Below are 13,920 nucleotides of genomic sequence, written 5' to 3' on the forward strand. Positions count from 1 at the left end.
TCGGTATTTTTTCTTCATTTCTTCTTCTTTATTATCGTCATTATTATCATTCAGAGGGAAAAAAACATTTCCAGATTTTTTTTCTTTTCTTCGTTCATATCATTTCATTTCCAGTGAAATTTATCATTTTCTTTTCTTTTCTTTTTTTTCAATGGTTCTTAGCACCAAAGTTTTTCTCTATTCTTTCCATTCTTTTCATTTCTATTATTTTCCAAGTTTTATTATAATAAGATTTCCATTACTATTTTCATTTTTTTTCTGTTGGTTGCCTGATACACATGATATGGACCATGTAATTCTTTTCGTTTTTGATTTTACAGATTCTGACATGGGAAACATAGATGTGTAGAAGAATGTAAATGGTAACCAGGAATATTAGAAAACACACACATAGAGAGGGAGAGTGAGAATGAAAAATCTTTGTTTCCAATTTTCAAGATTCTTGTACACGAAGAGAGAGAGAGAGAGAGAGAGAGAGAGAGAGAGAGAGAGAGAGAGCGAAATACATTTTCATTTTTTATTCATTTCGAAGATTCTTTTGTTTCGTTTTCGATGTGGAAAATTTCTTCTTTTTGTTTGGAAAGTAACAAGATAATAATTTTCAACAATGTTTTTTTTTTGTTTTGTTTTCGTTTGTTTTCGGTCTATTAGGTTTTTTTTTTTGTATTTTGGATGTGTGTTTGCGGGAGGGAGAGAGACAGTGTTTGATGTAATAACATGCGAAAAAAAAAGAAGGAAACATGGTTTGTTGTTTAGCTGAAAAAGGTCATAATCATAATTTATGAATGAAGAGAGAGATAACAAAAGATAGCCTCGAAAAAAATGATGAACAAATTCGTTATTTTCGACTATTTCAACACAAATGTATTCTGAATGAGTTTTCTTTTTGGTTGAACATTTTGGAAATTTGAATTTAACATTTCTAAAAACTTTTTTTTTCTTATTTTTTTCTTATTATTTATTTATTAGGCATATAAAGAAGGTATTTATGGTCGTCGTTATCAATGGATAATAACCGGTATTTATGATGAAAATTGGTGGCAATTAAATGATGATGAAATTGATTTATTGGGATGTACTGAAGAACAATTATTAGAAGCAATTAATGGTTATATTTCAACTGATATATTACCATTAAGTAAAAATACACAAACATATTATGGTTTTGTAAGTTTCTTTTTTCCCTATTTCGATCCTAGTGGCTTTTTTATTTTGCATTAATCAAAAAATTTTTGTTTTTTTCCTTTGATCTATTTTGACCTTAACAACACATCTTCTTATACATTAGGAAACATCATTATATAAAAGTGAATATGATCGTTTACGTTTACGTGAATATAGCCGTTTTCATGGCTATGCATATGATGGTATTTGGACAATTGCATTAGCAATACAAACAGTTGATAAAAAATTACGACAAATAAATTCACCATTAACAATTGAAGATTTTCATTATCGTGATCCATTTTGGGCACAATTATTTCGTGAAGCATTAAATGAAACGGATTTTATTGGTGTTACGGTATGTAAAAATGTGTAATGTACTTCCCATATATTCAATGATTTTGAAAACTTTTCTGAAAAATTTCCCCTATGTGTTTCGGTACGTTTCTATGGAAATCATCGTATATTTGAAGCCCACAGAATAGTTAGAATAGTTACCTTTTTTGAATTTGTCAAAAAAAATGAATGAATGAATTGGGTGTAAATAGTCGAAAATTTGATACTTTTTTTTCAGGGGAAAAAATTTTCAAACATTCATAATTCATGTCATAAAATTTATGTCTTCATTTTTGTGGTGCAAACAAAGAATGAAAAAAAACCAGAAAAAAACCAGAGAAAAACAAAGAATGAACCAGAGAGAAATCGATAAATTGACATAGACAACTGCAGTTTTAGTCAGTCAATAGAGGTTTCATCATTTCTCCATTGTTCTGTGATCAAAAAAAAAGAAAGTAGTGCCAAAAAATCGAATCATCTTTTCTGTTTTTTTTGTAATTTCATTTTGTCATTTTGTCAAAAATAGCAAACAAACAGAAACAAAACTCAAAAATTCAATTTTTGTTTTCAAACGAAAAAAAAAACTTTTCAAAAAACCAAAAATACAATAAAATTCTTACGTAATCACCACCATTGTCGATTGATTCTTTCATTTCGTCCTTTAGCAAAAAATCATCATCATCATTAAAAAATCATTGAAGGACTTTTCCAAAAATAGCAATGATTGTTACTGGGCGAGAGTGTAACCAAAAAGTGTATATAACAAAATGAAAAAATTCAAAAGAAATTTAAGATTGGAAATATAGAAAGGAGAATGGAAACCAGCAAAAAGCAAAGCAGAAAAATCCAATTATCATTAACGATTTTTAGACAACAGAAAAAAAGAAAGAAAGAGTCAATCTTAATGAGACCTATTTGAAGATATTTCAGATTGGATTTCTTCTTCTTCTTATTCCCCACTATGTAGTTTTGTAATTGGAGAGAAATTTTTCTCGAAAACAAATTTCTGAAAACAAAGTTTCCGGAAACTTTCTGGAAACAATCCAAACAAAAAAACCAATCAATTCAATTGATTAAATAGAGAGAAATATTTTTGGCAATTTGAATCGATGATGAAAAGTGTTTAATTTCATCATCATCATCATCAAATTTGATTATTACTACTAATTAAATTTGGATGATTTTTAATTGAAAATGAAAATATACCAGTATTGATTTTCTGGTTGTTTCTGGCTTTGGTTTCTGGTGTTTTTTTCATTTAAAAAGATTGCTTTCAATGTAACCACCACCATCAAATAATGGAAGAGAAAAACCCAACCGCAATCAAATTAATTTCGACTGAAACCAAAACCAAAAACCAGAAAAATCATTAAATAGCAAAAAAAAAGGATTAATTAATCAATATTTGATTTATTGCATAAGAATCCTTTCATCACCCCCAAAAAAAAAAAAATCAAATCGATATTCTCGATATTCTCTAAGATTGAATAATAATGATGATTCGAATGGGTAAAATTCATCAAATTTGTCATTGATTCTTTTGGCCTTGTTGTTGTTGTTGTTTACATTTAGATCACAAAACCAATAGAGAAAAAAAAGAGCAGAGATCCATTGAGAATTGATGAGAGAGAGAGAGAGAGAGAGAGAGAGAGAGAGAGAAATCACAACAACAACAACAAATCATTAATGAAAATGAAAAAATTTTCGTTGTTGTTGTTGCAAATTTCTCATCAGAAAATAATGAGATATGACAATCCGATTCTTCTTCTTTCAACAACAACAACAACAAAAGAAAATTTCCGAAAAGAAAATTTTTTCGGAAAGGGAGAAAAAAGAAAAAAAACTTTATTCATCATCAATTTACGGAATAATCAATCAATACATTTTTTGTCGATTCATCGTCGTCGATATGTTTACCTCTTCCTTTCTTCTCCCATAGTTTTCCTCTAACACCCACTTGGTCTCCCCCTCCCTCCTGCATAATCATTATATGAATATTTTTTTTTGCTTTTCTGAAAAAAAAATTTCGATTTGTTTTCGATTACACAACCCAAATCAATCAATAATTTTTTCTTCTTTTCTTTTTCTTTTTTTTTCAAACCAAAAACATTATTCAACAACAACAACAACAAATAATTTCTTGGAACAAACTAGGACCATGTTAGTTTTGATAAAAATGAACGTCGTGGAATCGTTTTGCTTCAACAATTTCAATGTAAGTTTTTTTATATTCATTGCTGTTCATTTCGAATGATTCGTGTGTGTATGGAACATCCGTACCGAACATTATTATTTAATAAAGAATATTCCATTGAAACATTTCTTTCTTTCATTCATCATCAAATTTATGAATGGCAATGAATGAAAAGTCTGTTTCTATGTTGTTTTTTGTTGCCATACAGAATCAGGAAATAATCAGGAATTTTATTGAGAATCCAGATAATGAAATGAAATCGAGAACTTAACACATATGCACACATACCATATTTTCTTCTTTCTTTGAAAATTTGATTACCGTTGATTTTTCTTGCTTTCGTAGTTGCATAAAACGAAATGATTCAAAATAATTCAATCAAAAGATTCAATATATGATTGTTATTAGAGTAGTAGTGAATAAAGGAAAAAATAAAAACAGCCCAAAGGTTTTAACAAATTCAATCTGTTTTCTTTCATCTTTGAATTTCTTTTTTTTTTTGTGAATAAAATGTTGTTTTCGGGAAATTTCTCAGAAATTTTTTGTTGTTGATTTAATCGTTTGGGTCAGTAATAATGATGATGATGACAATAACAAATGTTGATGCTAAATAAATAAATAAATAATTCTTGTAGCCAATTAGATCGAAATAGTTGCTGTATTCATTCAGAAGAAAAAGAAGAATCTTTTGTTGAAAATGTAATGTAATGAAGCCAACTTTTTTCTCTTGTTGTTGCTGTTTGATTTTTCTGCTGACCATATATGATTCGATTGATTTGCCATAATCATCATTTGACCGATTGCAATGATTTTTTCGTTCGTTATCATCGTTATCAGGAAAAAAATTCGTTCGAAATACCCACAAACAATGTCAAGCAAACGAACGAATAACCATCATCATCATAATGAATTTGAGCAGCGAGAGTGATTCTCATCATTTTTGATGGCAGTGGTGGTGGTGGTCAGTGGTAGTTGATAATGGTCATCATCATCATAATTATTAATGTCAATAGTAATCATAATAATGATGATGATGATGATGATTTACTTTAGCCAAACAATGAAAATGAAAAAAAATTATAAATTCTTTTTGAGTCAATCAGCAGAAAAAAAAATTCTGTAGTAAACAATGGAAAATTGCTGGGAAGTTTTCCCATTATATTCAAAAAAAAAAAATTCCATTTCCGAAAACATTTCTCCGATTCATTACACACAATCAAATGAATGAACGAAGGAAAAAAATCCATTACATTGATGATTTTTTATTTATAATGACGACGATGATAATGATGATTCTCTTTCTTTCCCACCACCATCATCATCATCATCATCATGGTTGAAAATGAAAAAAAAAATTCGTTATCAAAAAAATAAAAATGGACACAACCAATAAAGGACACCCACTAAACATTAACAATTTACAGTTTTTTTTCTCTCATTCATTCATTCATTTTGCAATTTAATTTTTTTTGGGAAATGTTTTCGAAATAGAAAATTTCCCGAAAAATTTTCCATCAACTAATCTCAACAAAAAAAACATTTAATGTGTTATTGGACATTACATTATCATTATCATCAATTTTCACTTTCTTCAGCAGAGAGAGAGAGAGATCATCATCATCATGTTGTGATTCCAGAAAGGAAATATCTTAGGAAATTGTTTATCAACACACACACCGAGCATGAAGAGCTGAGCACTTGAGAAAACTGAAAACAAAACAAAAAATTCAAAGTTTATCAGAATTTGAGTTTTGTTTTCATTGAAAACACTTGAAAGGTTAATATGATCCATCCATCATTCAAACAAACAAACAAAAAAGATGTTCATTGAGTATGATTGATTTAGTGATTTTTTTTTACTTTTGAAATCCGGTCGAAATTCGGTTGATTCCATCATTGTTTCTCATCCCTTTTTGTTTTTGTCATTAAAAATGGATGGAAAAAAGTTTCGAAATACCGATATTCTTTCTTTCTTGTCATCTTTCTGTTCAAATGAAACTTTTTTGTTTTCGTTGTTGTTGTCAAAACGTCGACGTCATCATTCGAAATAGATCATTTCGAAACAGAAAAAATTTAAATTTAGATTTATTATTGTAACACAAGGAATTTGGTTGGTTGGAAACAAAAACAAAAAAATCCATTTCAAACAAATCTTTGACACTTCTTTCGCTCGTTTGTTTGTTTTTTTTTGGGAATTTTTTTATTTTTAGCATTCGATTCTGGCAAAAATTTACGGGAATATTTTTTCACGGGAAATCTTTTTACGGGAAATTTTTTTCCCTCTTTTACAATTTTTTTCGATGAATTTTTTTTCATTTGATTCAAACAGATAATTCCGGTTATTAATTTATAATTTCAATTTTCCCCGATTCGGATATTGTTTTTTCTCTTGTTTTTGTTTTTTTTAAATATCCGAACAGCAACAAAAAAAAAAAGAATATTTTTCCCCTATTTCGACACAATTTGCCCACTGCTGTTGTTTTTGGATTCAAAAACAACAACAAAAACATTCGAAAATTCGAGCGGAAATTATTTACCATCATTTTCTTTCTTTCTTTCATTTCGGTTATTTATTTTCTTGTTTTCTTGTTTTCATCATTAGTTCAAACAAAAAAACTTTAAGAATTATTTATTTTCTCATTAAATCTTTGCTTTGTTTATCTTCTCCAATATCTCTGTTTTTCTTGTTGTTGTTGATTTATTATCGGTAGTGACATTTTTTTTGTTTTTCTTTACCATCATTATCATTGAAAAACTAATCCAATTTCTTTTCTTTCTTTCTCATTATTATCTAACAATGTTCATCATTATTCACGTTGGTATATCAAATTGGATGTTTGCTTGATCAAACTACCAAACAAACAACAACAACAAAAATCAATGATCAATGTTGATAATGGTGTTTGATGATGCTTTTGACACATTGAATGAATATCGTATTAATAGCAAAAAAATTTTCAATGACCGATATAGCACAATATTATACATATAATGATGAATTAATATTTGATGATCAAAATCAAATTGATTGGCGTGGTAAGTGTTAATTGTTTTTGTTTATTATTATTTTTTTAAAATTAATTCAATTTTTTTTGTTTGAAAAATCATTTCAGGTGGAAATAGTCCACCAGTCGATCGTAATACGGTTGTTATAAAACCATCCCGTATTAGTATGACATTATTTATTGTGATTTCAGTGTTTGCCATTATTGGCATCATTATTGCCTTTGTTTTTCTTGCTATGAATATCAAATATCGTAATCAAAGGTATGTTTTATATTCATTTATTTTCTTTGAAATATCCATAAAATTCATCTGAGAAATACCTGTTAGTACCCAAAAAAATCATCATTATTATTCAGAAAGCATTTTCAAATAATGATTACCAATCCACCTTGCTTCCATTTAGTAAATGAAAAACAAAATGTTAAAATCCCTGGATTCTCTATTTGAAAATGACCGCAAATGCACATGTAAATCCGTTATAAGTCGTTTCTTTTCTTGATGTTTATCCCATTCGACTACAACAACAAAATGTGCCAGAATTCAGGGTTTCCTCTCATATATCATGAAGAATCACGTAGAATATTTTTTTGTTTTGCTACAAGAAACAACAACAACCGAAATTTCATTTCATTATTTATTATTTATCAACAGTATTACATAACAAATCATCATCATCAACCATTTTTCAACAGCAAAAAAAACAACAACAAAAATCATTGTCTCAGAAGAATATTGTTGTTTTCCATTTCATCATCATCATTATTAATATTATTGTTGTTTATTATGAATTTGTTTTAAATGAATGAATGAATGTATGGATGGATGGATGGATGAAGCCAGAAACCAGTAAAAAAAAGTGATAATTTTCTTCCATTTGTGTGTGTGTGTGTTTCGCTTTTGTTTGCGCTTGTATGATTCTTTTGTAAACCAGAAACAAACATTTGAAACAAACAAATATTAATAATGAAACCGGTTCATATTTTGTTTGTTTGTTTTTGTTTTTCGTTTTGGTTTAATGTACTATATTCATTTGTAAATGTGAATTACATTTACAAAAAATGGATTGTTTAATATTAATCGACAACAGCAAAAAAACAAAGACTGAAACATGATTTACAAATTATTATTATCATTATTATGATTATCATCACCAAGACAACCAAGACACCAAACACAAAAAAAAACATTTAAAAAAAATCAAACGACAAAAGTTTATCTACTATATACTATACACACACAAAGAACATATATTAATCATTTTGATTGAAAAAAACAAAATTTCCCACTATTTTCACCTTTGTTGTCCTTTTTTCCGGTTGATATAGAGAATTTTTCATGATAAGAAATGATAATTTTTTCTAATTTTTTTCTTTTTTTTTCTTTTTTTTTCTTTTTTCAAAAGATACATCAAAATGTCTAGTCCTTATCTTAACAATTTAATCATAATCGGTTGTATTTTAACTTATACCAGTGTGATTCTTTTGGGTTTAAATAGTGGCCTAACAAATGAAAATAATTTTCCATATATTTGTGCGGTATGTATCCTTTTTTTATCGCTTATTGTTGGTTGAATCCAATTCCAAAAGTGGAATTGATTTTTTTCTCTCCCACCATTCTTATGTCATTTTTTTTAAAGTTTTTAAAGTTTTTTCCCCTCTCAGAAAAAGTTCAATTGTCCATCACAAATCGTTTCTTTTCCTCTCTAAATTGTGTGTTATTAATCTTTTAAATTGCTATTTTGTTCTTTTTGGTTTTGGAAAAATTGTTTAATTTTTTTTTTGCTTTTTTTGGGCTTTTATTGATCGTTTTTACAATCTTCGAATCAATCTGAACAATTTATCCCCTATCCTCTCTCTCGATTCGATGACATTAAGTTTTATTTTTATTATTATTATCATTAGTTTTATCGGGTCATTTGTCGTTTGTTTTGTTTCGTTTTTCAGTTCAGTTTGAAAAACTTTTTTGATTTTAAGAAAATCCATTCATTCTTTTCGAAGCACTTTTTTTCATGAAATTTTTAATCTTTTTTCTTTTTTTGGTCTTTTCAGAGCCGAGCCTGGGTATTGATGACCGGTTTTACATTGGCATTTTTGGAAGGTAAGTTTTCATTTTGTTTACAACGAAAACAACAACCAAAAAACCTTGATATAAATTCCAATTTCAATAAAACTATTAGAATATCAAAATTCTAACTCTAAATCCATATGGATGTTTCTTTCGATTCCATACCCAAAATATATTGGATTTTTTATCCAGAATTTGTCACGTTTTTTTCGTAAGGCAAATAATATTCATTAATAGCTTGAAGGTTTTTTTTACTCATTTTTCTCTTTTGATTATTGTTACAAATTGTTGTTTGAAGGGGCCTATAAGCAATGATAATGTTTTTTCTATGAATGTTTGTAGGGGAAAAGAAGTTGGAAGAAAGAAAAAATATTCCATTAAGCAACATTATGAATATCATAGTCACCGAGCTATCTAAAAAGATATTTGATGAATATTCAATTCATTCATTCATTTGACTTTTTTTTTCCTTTATCCAAAAAAAATATATAATGTTTTTCATCATCATCATCATCGTTGATATGTGTACAGAATATTCTTCTTATTCTGTGTGTGTGGCTAAAATTCATAATGATTTGAAAAGCAATATAAACTGAAAAGAAAAAGAAAAAGAAGAAAAATACCGAAAAAGGAAAAAAGATCTTTCTTAATTCCCAAGCTAATATTAAATATTATAGAATGTTTGTGGCCTAGTTTCACTTTTAGGTTTGTGTTTGTTTATTTGGGATGCTTTGAATTTTCTTTCAAATTCTTCTTCTTCATCACATATCATCTTCACACACACACACACCACACACATGAATGATGGTAAAATTTTTTTTTTCAACAACAAAAAAAAACCACATCAGCGAAAATTTTTCGTTGTTGTTGTTGTTTTTCATTTCTTCATTTTTTCCAAAAATGATAACAAGATTATTTTAGATTAAATTCTTCTTTTTGGAAATTTCAATTTTTTGCATGAAAAGAAAAGGAAATATACATTGTTCATCATCAGGAAAAAATTTCCCTGAAACTTTTTTTCCCGAAAAGTTTTTCTGTGTAAAATAGTTCTGGTAGTGTGAGGATAACAGTAAACAACCGACAAAAATACATTCATCATTTGAATGGCCATACAAAACAAAAAAATTCAGATCAACTTTTCGACAACTGCCAGTTCAATGATATTTTTTGGTTATTGAATTTTATTATCGAGAATTTTTCCCAACCAAAACAAACACTTTCAACAGCAGCAAATTTAAAATTCAAACATTTTTTCGAAATTCTTGATTTTTCAAATGAAAAAAATTCTGTTTTAATTGATTTGGTTTGTTTGTCTGTTTGAATTTTATTGCCGGAAAAAAACAGAAAATTTTCCCTGCTTGTTTACACACTTTTTTATATTTGATTTTGGGAAAAAAGTTTTTTCCATTTCATTTTCATTTGGAAATATTCATCTCTTTCTCTGTGTGTTGATGTTTGAATCGAAAATTTTTTGTAAACATTTGTTTTTTTAACATCTTTTTTTTTTGCTGTTTGTTTGTTTTGTTTTTCCATGTTATCCACCCACCACCCACATCAACAGTATGTTCAGTAAAACATGGCGTGTTCATGCCATTTTCACCGATATTAAGCTCAATAAAAAGGTAAGCAGAATTCCTGATTTTAAACTTTTTTAATTTCTTTTTTTTCCACATTAAAAAAGTTAATCAAAGATTATAAATTGTTTATGGTTGTTGGCGTACTTGTATTTATTGATGTTGTAACATTAACAACATGGCAAATTGTCGATCCATTTTTTCGTGTTACAAGTCAAGGAAAACCTGAGGTAAATATTCGTTTCTTTGTTTTTTTCCAATGCTGATGATGTTTGTGTGTGTTAATGTCATATGTGGGAGGAGAATGTAAAATTTCATTTTTGAAAATAACATGTTTTGTGGCATGGTCAAAGGGGGTTTAATTTGCATCATTTTTTTCATTGTTCCCTCCCCCATTTTGCTCCAAAGAAAAAAACTATTTTTTTTTTGTTTTTTTTGGTAGTGATGAGAATTTTTTCCGAAATTCTTTAAATTCTGCTGTTTTTTTTAAATTTATTCAAAAGCCGATTCTGCTTCTGTTTGCTTTGTTGAATGAAATATTCAAAATCAAAATATTTTTGGCCCAGATCGATTTTGATTTTTCAAAAGTTTTTTGTTTAAAAAATGAAAATTTTTCCCTCCTGCCTATACCAGCAATAAGGCTAGAATTTCCCAAAAAAAACATGCATGCATTGTGAATATTCTGATTGTGATAATGATATTCATTCAGCCAAACACATTTATTTTGGGTGTTTTTTTCGTTGTTGTTGTTGTTGTTGAAAATATGAAATGAGTTTTTTTCTTTGTTTTCTTCGGTGCAATTCTTGAAATTCTTTTCTTGTTCAACAACAACAACAACAACAGAATAACAGAATCGAAAAAGAATTCAAAGGTTCAAAATGATCATTATTATTTCTCGAAATATTCTTCATCAATATTCATGTCATTTTTTTCTACAAAATTTCAAAAGAATTTTTTTTTTGAAACATTTTTCTGCGAAAACATTTTCATTTGTAAATAAAATAGACAAAACAAAAATGTCTATTTTAACCATGGTCTACATTACACAATAATTATCAGGAAAACATCATCATTTTTCCATTCTGCGACGAATGATTTTACCATGATTGGTTATGATTCTGACAACCGAAAGCAAAACTGTCAAAAATCTTAATTTTTTCAACGAAAAAAATCACTGAAAATGGTAAACTCATTTTCACTAATTAACATCAAATGATGATAATGAACGTTGTATCAATGTTTTTTTGAAGAAATATTCCCGAAAATATTTCCGAAAACATTAAAAAACTTTTTTTTTATCTTTATTCTTATGGCTCAGCGAATTTTGAACACTTTTTTTTTGGCGAAAAAATTCTCATTTAATCCAGTCAAGTTATCCCCAAAAAAAGTGTTGTTGCTCAAACGAAAAAAATTTTAATTTGTTTTTTCTCTTGCTGTTCAGTGTTTGCCAATTAATTTTTCTACACGCACAATCAACGAATGAATGTGAGAAGAAAAAATGAAATTGGAAATTTTTTTTCCATTTCCCAGAATAATTTCCTTCCTTGCAGAAAAACTAATCAACACTTTGATAATGATGATGATGATTGTCGATATAGTTGAAATGCCTGAACTAAATTCCTTCTTTATTTTTCGTTTGTTTGTTTGTTTGGAAAAAATTCAATTGTTTCTTCAAAAGTTAACGAATGTAAAAATAATGATGATTTTCATCGCACTGAAAAACGATTAAATGGATTTTTAATCACAAAAAAAAATGAATTTTTTTTCCAAAATTTTGACATTGAAAATGTTTATGTAACAATATTCTCATTCTCTTTTTCACAAATTCTATTACTCACAATCGATACTATCGATTGTTTTTTGTTTCGAATACTATCGAAAAAACGTTCGATTTTTTTTTTTGTTTTTTTGGCCAAAACTTTTATCTATTCGATGGTTTGTTTGTTTTGTTTTGTTTTGTTTTTGTTTTTTTCGGCAAATAAATTGTTATTAGTTTTCATCATCATCATCATTTCGATTTGATTTTTGCTTTCGACCCAAGAGAGAAACAAGAATAATAACAACAACAACAGCAGCAACAAATTCATCATTCATAATTTCCGTCGGTTTTTTTTATTTGTTTTTGTCTATTTTCGCTTGTGTAACAAACAAAAATAAATAATTATAATTGATTGATTGATTGATTGATCGATTAATTTGATTGCTTTTGTTGTTGTTGTTATTATTGTTTTCGTTCGTTTGTTCTTTTTTTTCACTTATTTTGATTGACAATCATATTTTTCGATTATGATCGATATGAATTTTCTTTTATTCCCATTGACATTCTCAAAGTGTTTATTGATTTTTTGTTTTCCTTTTTTCTTTTCTTCTTTTTTACTTTTCCATTGTCATTATCATCAATGATGGCCAAAACAAACAAAAAATTTGTTTGTAAATCGAATCAAATCAACGCCGATAACAAACCGAAACAACAACAACGAAAAAAAGCCATCACCACAAAATGAAGATATTCTTGTTATACCCGAAATGGAATATTGTCAAAGTAAACGTATGACTATATTTTTAGGATCAATTTATGTTTACAAAGGATTATTAATGGTAATTTTTGATGATTTTTAATGATTTTTTCCTTTTGAATTTTTATGTAAAATCTTATTATTTTTTTGAATTTCAAAATAGGCATTTGGAATATTTTTAGCATGGGAAACAAGACATGTATCAATACCTGCATTAAATGATTCAAAATATATTGGAATGTCTGTTTATAATGTTGTTATAATGTGTGTTATTGGTGCTGGTGTTTCATTTGTATTACGTGATCAACAAGATGCTGCATTTGTTATTATATCAGCATTTATTATATTTTGTTCAACAGCAACATTATGTTTAGTATTTGTACCAAAAGTAAGTATTTTTAGTAAACAAAAAATTGATTGATTCTTTTATTCATTATTGAAATGATTTTTTTGATTTTCTTTTCAACTTAAAAAAAGCTTATTGAATTGAAAAGAAATCCAAATGCTGGTGATCGTCGTGTTCGAGCTACATTAAAACCATTTAAAAAATCACATCGTGATTCAGAAGATATTGAAATACATACAAAAATCAAATTAGCAAATGAAGAAAATTTTCGTCTTCGACAACGTTTAAAAGAGGTTTGTGTAAATCTTTATTGTTCATTTGTTTTTGATGATAATTTTGATTTTATTTTTTTTCTGTTGACCAAAAAAATAGAAATCTTACGAACTAGAAGCATTAACATTTCGATTAAGAGCATTAGAAGAATCAATGGAAAAAGAAATGACGAATATAACGACAACATCATCATCAGCTGCCAAAACAATTATACAACCAAAAATACCACCACCACCATCATCATCATTATCATTATCACCAACAACAACAACAACTGCTGGTAAATCTGTGATTTTAGCTTCAAATTCTGTAAATAATCTGGGTATGGCAAGATCATCATCATCATATGCTAATAATATAATACCAAATACAACTAATGAAATTATTGTTGAAGAAAATGATCTTAAACAAATCGATAACTGTGATCAAAGGTTTGTTGTTTGTTGA

At 27.7% G+C, this 13,920-nt stretch overlaps 1 protein-coding gene across 1 annotated transcript in view; it reads left to right on the forward strand.

Moving 5' to 3' along the window:
• The window catches only part of GABA-B-R2 (gamma-aminobutyric acid type B receptor subunit 2), a 43,433-nt gene that overhangs the window by 25,346 nt on the left and 4,167 nt on the right, over nucleotides 1-13,920 (forward strand). Inside the window, exons 8-20 of the mRNA XM_075825212.1 lie at nucleotides 970-1,167; nucleotides 1,289-1,522; nucleotides 3,655-3,715; nucleotides 6,641-6,730; nucleotides 6,808-6,961; nucleotides 8,103-8,235; nucleotides 8,749-8,801; nucleotides 10,326-10,386; nucleotides 10,446-10,568; nucleotides 12,826-12,936; nucleotides 13,018-13,242; nucleotides 13,332-13,493; nucleotides 13,573-13,904. Coding sequence (XP_075681327.1) covers nucleotides 970-1,167; nucleotides 1,289-1,522; nucleotides 3,655-3,715; nucleotides 6,641-6,730; nucleotides 6,808-6,961; nucleotides 8,103-8,235; nucleotides 8,749-8,801; nucleotides 10,326-10,386; nucleotides 10,446-10,568; nucleotides 12,826-12,936; nucleotides 13,018-13,242; nucleotides 13,332-13,493; nucleotides 13,573-13,904 — 1,937 coding nt within the window. The remainder of the gene's footprint in view (nucleotides 1-969; nucleotides 1,168-1,288; nucleotides 1,523-3,654; nucleotides 3,716-6,640; nucleotides 6,731-6,807; nucleotides 6,962-8,102; nucleotides 8,236-8,748; nucleotides 8,802-10,325; nucleotides 10,387-10,445; nucleotides 10,569-12,825; nucleotides 12,937-13,017; nucleotides 13,243-13,331; nucleotides 13,494-13,572; nucleotides 13,905-13,920) is intronic.

The sequence above is a fragment of the Dermatophagoides pteronyssinus genome, unplaced genomic scaffold (assembly GCF_027571235.1).
Source record: "Dermatophagoides pteronyssinus isolate colony J.1.1.1.1 unplaced genomic scaffold, Derpt_VIB-CSIC_2022.12 sq0003, whole genome shotgun sequence".
NCBI lineage: Eukaryota > Metazoa > Arthropoda > Arachnida > Sarcoptiformes > Pyroglyphidae > Dermatophagoides > Dermatophagoides pteronyssinus.